Below are 10,934 nucleotides of genomic sequence, written 5' to 3' on the forward strand. Positions count from 1 at the left end.
AGTACCTATAAAGCTATCGAAACTAGGTTATACAATGCATCATTTGTTACATATCTCATGAAATGAAAACATTTAAGAATATAATAACAATTCACCGACAATCAAATTTGAATTATATGTTATAGGAGAAAAATAATAAATATAGATATGTTTTGAATAAAAAGAATTGACCGTATTGTTCAATTTATGTTAATTAAATCAAGAAGCTAAATAATTATGGATATAACATTTTATTTTGTCTAAATAAATTATATATCTTTTGTAGTCTGTTTCTTTCTAGTTATTTTTCTTGCTTTCATAAAAAAAAAAAATCTTGAACAAAATATCGATTTAACCTCTCAAATTGGCACGAAAATTCCAAAAAAAAAGTCACTTTTATAAAAATCAGCCAGAGTACCTTAATTTTCGACAAATTGTATCGGTTTCACGCCTCTGCGGAAAAAAAATAAGACACTTGACTAAATTCTAATCAATCCTAATTAACCAAAAACTCAATCAACCTCCTTCGTTCGACCTCTAGTACTGCCATTAACTATGTTGTCGAACCAATGTTCCTACCATCTCCTACATATGCCGCCTGCTCAACGACGAATCATTAACTAACGAAAGCATGGGTTTGATGAGCGCAAGCAATGTTGAACCGTTGTTGTTGTTCGTCGAACCCATACTTATTTCGGTTCTATGAACGAAATAAATTTCGAATTATTATTACCGTTCTCATTGTCATTGGTGTAGTGGTAATTAGTGTTACAGGCAATGGTAAGAGGAAAACGAAGATGAAGATTAAAATAAAAAAAGCAGGAAAGGCTTTTAATTTTTTATATAATATTTATATTTTTAAAATTATATAATTGAAATTTAAAATTATTTTAGTGCTGATTTAAAGAATGAAACAAATATATATGAGGATGCGACTGCGAAAGAAAAGATTCGCTACGAGATGGAAAAGAATAAAATTGAATTCTATATCTACACATAGCAAAATCCGAATAACAAACTGATGGAGTCTGCCTTCTGAACCGGTGAGTGAACCTGCAAAACAGGGTAGAAGCTAACCGGACGGTGGTTGTCCGATTAACTCTCCGATGCTAAAGTCAGTTTAGAGCTTTGAGCAGCGTTTTGAGTATATGAATGTAATTGTGATTCTAGGCATACCTCGTGCTCCTTTTATAGTAGTCGAATATACCTAGTAGAGTTGTATTAGGTAGGTGAATCCTACTTTGTAGGGATTCGGCCGTATCTTGAGGATTCTCCTGATTTGTCGAGATCTACCTTAATCTGATAAGAGTCCTATTTAGGAACGTCTTCCTAAATAGTCTTATCTTCCTAAAGTAGAGCTTATCCTTCCATATGTAGTATTTGTGTCCAAATAGGACAAGGTTTCCATATTTAGTCGTTTATCCGAATCCCGGACCTGACGTGCTCTTGGCGGATCATGTGGGATTCGGTCTTTATTAGTGTATTACCGAATCTTAGAGATTCGGTATCTCCTTCATATCTTTCCGTCTTCAGGGGGAGTCCGGTGTCGCCTGAGAGTGGATCTCCTGCAACTCGGCTCCATTATACTTATAGTAGGATTCGGTATCCATCATTAGCCCCCCCGCAAGTGAGCTGAAGTAGTTTGGCATTTATGCCTTAGTGGATTTTAGCTCTTTTGGAGCTGAGTTCTTTTATGCGGGCGAGTCGTTTCATATGTTTGTGGGTGACGTTTCTTCTTTAGTAAGATTCTGTGTTGCCACGTGTCGGCATTTAATGATTTAAACGGTTAATGATTCAAAAGCATTTTGTATTTAATCTCTTCGCATTTCTTCTTTTCCCTCTTACTTTGCTTTTCAAATTTACTCTCATTTCTTGTAGCTATTTCCTTTTCGTTCTTCGTTTGATTGTTTGATTCTTCGTGACTTGTTTTCTCCAGATTTTACAGGTATGTTTTCTTTCGTCGTTTGGATGTTAATATGGCTTTCTTCTTTGTATATTCTCCATGCTTTATATTCTGGAAATTTCTTCTGTACTTGTTGTTCTTTGATGTGTTCTTCACCGTGTTCTTCAATATATTTTTTGTTTGATCCTTATTTTGTGTTTATGTTTGTGATTCCCTGTTCTAGGATGCCTCTTAGTCGAGTGGAAGATGCTTGCGCTGCTATGGCTTTTACCCGATCGAAGCTTCGTAGGGATGAAGTCTTAGATATCTATTTTAAGTATAGTTTTCCTTTTGATTATAGGGTAATATTACCCGGTGCCGATATGGCTGCGTCTGACTCTCCCGGATCTTCTTGTAGGGCGGTTCTTTTTGAAGAGCAATTTGCTGCTGGTCTTAGGTTTCCTTTGGATCCTTTTTTAGTAGAAGTGTGTAGGGATTTAAAGGTTGCTCTAGGGCAACTTTACCCTGGTACGATTAGAGTAGTGCTCGCTTTTTCGGAGGCATGTAGGCTCCGGGGCTGTGCCCCTTCTCTCAAAGTGTTATATCATTTTGTAGACTTTAGGAAGTGTGATGGCTGCTTCGTTTTCGCCCTTGGTAGAGAAGGGCGATCTCGTATTTATCTTCCTTGCCTAACCAGTCGCTGGCGAAGGCGCTTCTTTATTGTCTATCATAAATTTGCTTTTCTTCATTTTTCGGATGGTTTTTCTTCTCATCCAGTTTGGAGCTATTCTTCTCCTTTAAGTTTATCCGAGTCAAAGCTTGCTTTTGACATATCTTCCTGTAGTATTGTGTCGCGTCCCCTTTTAGATGTCTTGGTTAATAGTCATCTTCGAAGTCGATGGTTTCCTTTGGAGGATCCTCCTCGAGGCTTGGCGGATCTTTGCTACTCTTTTGTTCAAGGTATATTAATTTGCTTAAGTTCTTTTTAATGTTTCTTTTGTAGGATGTCTTCTTCTTCTGACGATTTCCTTTCCGGATTTCAAGTAGATTTGGACGTTCCGATGGGTGGTCCTGACGTTCCTATCGCCGACGTTATTCCTGGCGACATTGTCGTGGATGGGGCTCCTGTTGATATCCCCTTAGCTCCCGCCGAGGTAGCGTTGCCTGAGGTTATTGTTATAAATGATGATGATGGTGATGACTCGGCTGTTCCAGTCGGCGACGAGGCGATTCCGTCACTACTCCCCCCTCTAGCATCATCTATCGTTTCGGGGGGAGTTGGGGGTGCGGCCTCAGAGGGGCCTGTTGTTGCTGATTCGGGGGAGATTTCTTTAGGTCGAGACCCGGGTTCTCCGTCTAGAAAAAGACGTCGAGTTGTCGATGATTCTCCTACGAGGGAGAGTTTTCCTGGAAGCTCTTCTTCTGCTCCAGACTTGGTTCAATGGGTCGAAGGTCAGGATCCTGCCAGTTTGCTGAATCCGAGAGTGCTAGCGGAATATATCCGGACTTTGGCGATTCCTGATGATGTCACGTGGTTCTGTGGTAGGCCGGGTCAGGAGCTTTCCGATCTGGCTTGTTTTCATGGTTTCTCTGTAAGTGCTTTCTTTCTTGAGTATAATATGTTTTTTGTATTCAGTTGCTTTCTTATTTGTTTATTTCTGGTGTGTAGGCCCTTCAATCTGTTATGGTATTGAACGACCGCCGACAGTGTGCCGAGGAGGAGGTCGAGCGTCTGTCTGCTCTTTTGGCGACTTCCGAGTCTGAAAGGGCGAAGTTGAAGGCCTCTTTGGAAGAGCATGATTCCCTTCTGGCGCAGCTCAAGGCGCAGGATGCGATTAATGATCGCCAAGTGAAAGTGATTGAGAAAAAGACCGATGACTTGACTCAAGAGATCGAGGAGCTCATTCGGATCAATTCCCTTGTTGGTGGGGAGAGGGATAGTCTTAGAACGGAGGTTGAAGGTCTTCACATCCGTCTGCTAGATACGAAGGCTTTTTACTCTGCTCTGATAAGCGAGTATCGCCTTGCGATTGGGAAGAAGCTTCTGGAGCAGAATCCCAATATTGATCTTTCTGGGGTTAACGGGTTGGATCCCCAGGCCATCGCCCGTGATCTCCTCGTCAAGATTTCTAAAGACCGTGTTTAGTAGTTTTCTTTTGATTGTATTTGCTGATGTATTCGCAATTTTGCTTTTTGTAATTCGCAATTGATGAATATATTTTTTTTTTCTTCGAGATGTGCTTTTGCCTTATCTTTATGTACTTGTCTTGCCTCGAGGGTTACTCTAAACCCTGTTCTTGGCGTTGCTTTTGGTAGAGTTAATCTAAACTCTATTTATTTTTGTTTTTGTTTCGAGTTAATCTAAACTCTCTTTTTTGGCGATTCGCCTTTTCTGAGTTAATCTAAACTCATTTTTGGCCTTTCGTGGCGATTTGCCTGGTTCGGCGATTTTGCTTTGAGTTAATTTAAACTCATTTTCTTGGCTTTTAGCCTTTCGTGGCGATTTGCCTGGTTCGGCGATTTTGCTTTGAGTTAATTTAAACTCATTTTCTTGGCTTTTAGCCTTTCGTGGCGATTTGCCTGGTTCGGCGATTTTGCTTTGAGTTAATTTAAACTCATTTTCTTGGCTTTTAGCCTTTCGTGGCGATTTGCCTGGTTCGGCGATTTTGCTTTGAGTTAATTTAAACTCATTTTCTTGGCTTTTAGCCTTTCGTGGCGATTTGCCTGGTTCGGCGATTTTGCTTTGAGTTAATTTAAACTCATTTTCTTGGCTTTTAGCTTTTCGTGGCGATTTGCCTGGTTCGGCGATTTTGCTTTGAGTTAATTTAAACTCATTTTCTTGGCTTTTAGCTTTTCTTGAGTTTGATCTTTAATTTATTTTTTCTTCTTTCGTCTTTGATTTAATCATTCGTGGCTGTTCTTGATTTTTATTTCTTTATTGGTTCGTCTGGCTAATCAGATGGTAGCGAAATTGAATTTTTATTGATAAAAAGATGGCATACAAAGCATTAAAGATAGATTTGACGCCATCTGGTAAGACGGAGAGTCGTTACCGATGATGGGTCGTTTTTCGTTCCTATTCTTCCTTCTTTTCGGTCTTGTTTTCTTGGAGATCCACCACTGATTCATCATAGCACTTCTTGGCTATTCCTTGGTCTCCTCTCAGCGTCACTACTCCCTTTTCAGTCGGTACCTTCATTGCCAGTGCTCTGATGCTGGTTACCGCTGCCGAGTCATGGAGGAAAGGTCTTCCTAGGATGGCATTATATGTCAATTCCATGTCCACTATGTTAAATAGTGACATGATTTTCTTGTTCATTCCTCTTTCCGGGCCGATTATTACTTCCAAGGTGACTGCTCCCAGCGGGGTGATGGAGGGTCCACCGAGTCCTGATAGCGGAATTGGGACTCGGCGTAACCTTGACGCTGTTCCTCCCAACATTTTGTATGCTGCATTCGTCATGAGGTTTACTGCACTTCCTTCGTCGATAAGGATCCGCTCCATGTTCCAATTTTCAATGATAGTAGTCACTACCAAAGCATCGTTGTGAGGTGCTTTGACATGTTCATAGTCTTCTACATCGAAGATCACTGGCGGCATGTGAGTTTCTCGTATGTTCATTACTTCCTTCCTTTGCTTCCTCCTGATCGTGGAGCTACTATGCCCTCCACCATTAATCATGTGTATGGTTCCCAGAATTTTGGATGGGCGCTCGTCTTCCTTTTCTTTTGGCTTGTCTTCTCTGTTTCTTTTTTCTCCCTTGTCATTGCTCTTCTCTTTTCGGGCCACAAATTTCCTCAGTTCGCCTGTGTCGATCATTCTTTCAATCTCGACCTTTAAGTCTCTGCAGCTATCCGTTTCGTGTCCGTAATCGTCGTGAAATTTGCAGTACTTTCTGGTGTCTCTTGCTTCTGCTTTCATTTTGGGTGGCCATACCACGTTTTTGATGTTTTCTTTGATCCACATGAGGACATTAGTTCGGCTGGTGTTCAATGGAGTGAAGTTATTCTCATCATCTCTGGGATCGTATCTCGATTCATATCTTGTCTGGGGGGCGAATCGTCTGCTTTCTTCGGGTCTTCCTCTCCTGTCGTCAGGTTTGGACTTGGTTTTTTCTCTGGATCTCTCTTTTGATTCTTTTCCTTTTGCTTCCTTTCCGCGAATCGCCCTTCGCCCTTCGTCTAACTCGAAGTATTTCTGAGCTATGCCCATTAAGTTTGAGAAAGTTGTGGGTTTATTGACTAGCAGCTTGTCCACCAGCTTTCCGAATCGCGTCCCGTCTCGCAATGCTTCTGTCGCCATGTCGACGTTCAGGTTGTCTATCTTCATAGCTTGTTTGTTGAATCGTTCGATGTAACTTCGCAGGGTTTCTCCTTCTTCTTGGATACAGGCTCTTAGGATACTGGTAGTGGTTTTAGCTGGGATGTTTGTGAGATATCTGTTGAGGAATTCTGTTGAAAGCGAAGCGAAGCTTTTGATCGAGCCTGGTTTTAATTTGTTATACCATCTCTGGGCTGTGCCCGTGAGCGTGGTAGGGAAAACCCTGCAGAGGATGGCGTCTGATACACTGAGTAGCCCCATGGTCGCTGTGAACCTAGAGGTATGGTCTCGGGGGTCTCCTTCCCCATTGAAAATTGGCAAAGTCGGCAGCTTCATGCTGTACGGGATGGTTTCCTCCATGATCTCGGGCGAGAGGGGTGATCCTTTCAACCTGAGGTCCTCTATATCCAATTCTTCAGATTTTAGTTTTTTGAGCGCTTTGGCGATCTTCTCTTCTAGATCTTCTTCCACCACATATGTGGCTTTGCTTTTTTGGGGTGTCTCTGACGATTCGCCCTCTCCTTCTTGGTGTTTTTTCTTATTTTGTTCTTTCCCTGCATCTCTTTCTTGTCGCTTGCTCCTTGGTGGGGCATCTTCTTTTTCCTTCTCCCTTCGTTCGTCTCGCTTCGTATTCAGACCGCTTCGGGCGTCCTCCTGGTTGTGCTCATTTCTGGGTGCCTCTGGTGATTCCTCGTTAGATTTTTCTCTGTCAGGACTTTCCTCTTCGCTGGTTTCCTTTTCTCGCTGGTTTCTTGCTTCGTTCCTCTCTTCGTTTCCTCTGGTCCGAGGTTCCTTGCTTTTGTTGTTTTCTGCCCTTGTCTCCCGTCGGCCTGGGTTTGCATTTCCTGTTCTTTCTCTTCTTCTGGGAGCTGTAGGGCTGAAGTTTTCCCTTAGCATTCTCATAGTTTCTTCGTGCCTGTCGTTTGTTCTTTTGGCCTCATTGGCTAATCTGTCAAGATTTGCCTGTACAGATTCTAGTATCTTTTTCAGCATTTCGCTGTGTGGATCTTGTGCCGCTGCATTCGGTGCTTGTTCTTCAGTGCTTAGGTTGAAAGCAATTGGGATGCTTCCTCTTATTGGATTAGTTTGGTACTGGGGTGTTGAGAAAGAGAGCCCTCCGGTATTGCTTTTTTCCCCGGAGTTGAGAAGCCCGTCTTCCGTCACGTTGATTATCTCCGGAGTGCTTTTTGGGTCCATTGGTTGTTTGTCTTTCAGGTTTACTCTTTCAGAAGTCATCTTCTTCAATGAGATTTGTTTTTGAGTTCAGAAAAGCTCCTTCTTTTGAAGTTTAGTTAAGCTTTTCCCACAGACGGCGCCAATTGATGGAGTCTGCCTTCTGAACCGGTGAGTGAACCTGCAAAACAGGGTAGAAGCTAACCGGACGGTGGTTGTCCGATTAACTCTCCGATGCTAAAGTCAGTTTAGAGCTTTGAGCAGCGTTTTGAGTATATGAATGTAATTGTGATTCTAGGCATACCTCGTGCTCCTTTTATAGTAGTCGAATATACCTAGTAGAGTTGTATTAGGTAGGTGAATCCTACTTTGTAGGGATTCGGCCGTATCTTGAGGATTCTCCTGATTTGTCGAGATCTACCTTAATCTGATAAGAGTCCTATTTAGGAACGTCTTCCTAAATAGTCTTATCTTCCTAAAGTAGAGCTTATCCTTCCATATGTAGTATTTGTGTCCAAATAGGACAAGGTTTCCATATTTAGTCGTTTATCCGAATCCCGGACCTGACGTGCTCTTGGCGGATCATGTGGGATTCGGTCTTTATTAGTGTATTACCGAATCTTAGAGATTCGGTATCTCCTTCATATCTTTCCGTCTTCAGGGGGAGTCCGGTGTCGCCTGAGAGTGGATCTCCTGCAACTCGGCTCCATTATACTTATAGTAGGATTCGGTATCCATCATTAGCCCCCCCGCAAGTGAGCTGAAGTAGTTTGGCATTTATGCCTTAGTGGATTTTAGCTCTTTTGGAGCTGAGTTCTTTTATGCGGGCGAGTCGTTTCATATGTTTGTGGGTGACGTTTCTTCTTTAGTAAGATTCTGTGTTGCCACGTGTCGGCATTTAATGATTTAAACGGTTAATGATTCAAAAGCATTTTGTATTTAATCTCTTCGCATTTCTTCTTTTCCCTCTTACTTTGCTTTTCAAATTTACTCTCATTTCTTGTAGCTATTTCCTTTTCGTTCTTCGTTTGATTGTTTGATTCTTCGTGACTTGTTTTCTCCAGATTTTACAGGTATGTTTTCTTTCGTCGTTTGGATGTTAATATGGCTTTCTTCTTTGTATATTCTCCATGCTTTATATTCTGGAAATTTCTTCTGTACTTGTTGTTCTTTGATGTGTTCTTCACCGTGTTCTTCAATATATTTTTTGTTTGATCCTTATTTTGTGTTTATGTTTGTGATTCCCTGTTCTAGGATGCCTCTTAGTCGAGTGGAAGATGCTTGCGCTGCTATGGCTTTTACCCGATCGAAGCTTCGTAGGGATGAAGTCTTAGATATCTATTTTAAGTATAGTTTTCCTTTTGATTATAGGGTAATATTACCCGGTGCCGATATGGCTGCGTCTGACTCTCCCGGATCTTCTTGTAGGGCGGTTCTTTTTGAAGAGCAATTTGCTGCTGGTCTTAGGTTTCCTTTGGATCCTTTTTTAGTAGAAGTGTGTAGGGATTTAAAGGTTGCTCTAGGGCAACTTTACCCTGGTACGATTAGAGTAGTGCTCGCTTTTTCGGAGGCATGTAGGCTCCGGGGCTGTGCCCCTTCTCTCAAAGTGTTATATCATTTTGTAGACTTTAGGAAGTGTGATGGCTGCTTCGTTTTCGCCCTTGGTAGAGAAGGGCGATCTCGTATTTATCTTCCTTGCCTAACCAGTCGCTGGCGAAGGCGCTTCTTTATTGTCTATCATAAATTTGCTTTTCTTCATTTTTCGGATGGTTTTTCTTCTCATCCAGTTTGGAGCTATTCTTCTCCTTTAAGTTTATCCGAGTCAAAGCTTGCTTTTGACATATCTTCCTGTAGTATTGTGTCGCGTCCCCTTTTAGATGTCTTGGTTAATAGTCATCTTCGAAGTCGATGGTTTCCTTTGGAGGATCCTCCTCGAGGCTTGGCGGATCTTTGCTACTCTTTTGTTCAAGGTATATTAATTTGCTTAAGTTCTTTTTAATGTTTCTTTTGTAGGATGTCTTCTTCTTCTGACGATTTCCTTTCCGGATTTCAAGTAGATTTGGACGTTCCGATGGGTGGTCCTGACGTTCCTATCGCCGACGTTATTCCTGGCGACATTGTCGTGGATGGGGCTCCTGTTGATATCCCCTTAGCTCCCGCCGAGGTAGCGTTGCCTGAGGTTATTGTTATAAATGATGATGATGGTGATGACTCGGCTGTTCCAGTCGGCGACGAGGCGATTCCGTCACTACTCCCCCCTCTAGCATCATCTATCGTTTCGGGGGGAGTTGGGGGTGCGGCCTCAGAGGGGCCTGTTGTTGCTGATTCGGGGGAGATTTCTTTAGGTCGAGACCCGGGTTCTCCGTCTAGAAAAAGACGTCGAGTTGTCGATGATTCTCCTACGAGGGAGAGTTTTCCTGGAAGCTCTTCTTCTGCTCCAGACTTGGTTCAATGGGTCGAAGGTCAGGATCCTGCCAGTTTGCTGAATCCGAGAGTGCTAGCGGAATATATCCGGACTTTGGCGATTCCTGATGATGTCACGTGGTTCTGTGGTAGGCCGGGTCAGGAGCTTTCCGATCTGGCTTGTTTTCATGGTTTCTCTGTAAGTGCTTTCTTTCTTGAGTATAATATGTTTTTTGTATTCAGTTGCTTTCTTATTTGTTTATTTCTGGTGTGTAGGCCCTTCAATCTGTTATGGTATTGAACGACCGCCGACAGTGTGCCGAGGAGGAGGTCGAGCGTCTGTCTGCTCTTTTGGCGACTTCCGAGTCTGAAAGGGCGAAGTTGAAGGCCTCTTTGGAAGAGCATGATTCCCTTCTGGCGCAGCTCAAGGCGCAGGATGCGATTAATGATCGCCAAGTGAAAGTGATTGAGAAAAAGACCGATGACTTGACTCAAGAGATCGAGGAGCTCATTCGGATCAATTCCCTTGTTGGTGGGGAGAGGGATAGTCTTAGAACGGAGGTTGAAGGTCTTCACATCCGTCTGCTAGATACGAAGGCTTTTTACTCTGCTCTGATAAGCGAGTATCGCCTTGCGATTGGGAAGAAGCTTCTGGAGCAGAATCCCAATATTGATCTTTCTGGGGTTAACGGGTTGGATCCCCAGGCCATCGCCCGTGATCTCCTCGTCAAGATTTCTAAAGACCGTGTTTAGTAGTTTTCTTTTGATTGTATTTGCTGATGTATTCGCAATTTTGCTTTTTGTAATTCGCAATTGATGAATATATTTTTTTTTTCTTCGAGATGTGCTTTTGCCTTATCTTTATGTACTTGTCTTGCCTCGAGGGTTACTCTAAACCCTGTTCTTGGCGTTGCTTTTGGTAGAGTTAATCTAAACTCTATTTATTTTTGTTTTTGTTTCGAGTTAATCTAAACTCTCTTTTTTGGCGATTCGCCTTTTCTGAGTTAATCTAAACTCATTTTTGGCCTTTCGTGGCGATTTGCCTGGTTCGGCGATTTTGCTTTGAGTTAATTTAAACTCATTTTCTTGGCTTTTAGCCTTTCGTGGCGATTTGCCTGGTTCGGCGATTTTGCTTTGAGTTAATTTAAACTCATTTTCTTGGCTTTTAGCCTTTCG

The 10,934-nt window shown here is 42.3% G+C and overlaps 1 protein-coding gene across 1 annotated transcript; it reads left to right on the plus strand.

Annotated features, from left to right (window-relative positions):
- Positions 1 to 9,268: 9,268 nt before the first annotated feature.
- Positions 9,269 to 10,540, plus strand: LOC126671239 (uncharacterized). Its single transcript, XM_056105330.1, has 2 exons — positions 9,269 to 9,325; positions 9,413 to 10,540. Exon 2 carries the CDS (start codon positions 9,427 to 9,429, stop codon positions 10,057 to 10,059), a length of 633 nt encoding a protein of 210 aa, XP_055961305.1. The 5' UTR covers positions 9,269 to 9,325; positions 9,413 to 9,426; the 3' UTR covers positions 10,060 to 10,540.
- Positions 10,541 to 10,934: the final 394 nt, after the last annotated feature.

Source organism: Mercurialis annua, linkage group LG3, assembly GCF_937616625.2.
Source record: "Mercurialis annua linkage group LG3, ddMerAnnu1.2, whole genome shotgun sequence".
NCBI classification, from domain to species: Eukaryota; Viridiplantae; Streptophyta; class Magnoliopsida; order Malpighiales; family Euphorbiaceae; genus Mercurialis; species Mercurialis annua.

Coding starts and splice junctions, on each gene's coding strand:
- LOC126671239 (XM_056105330.1), top strand. CDS start 9,427: ATGGGTGGTCCTGACGTTCCTATCGCCGACGTTATTCCTGGCGACATT.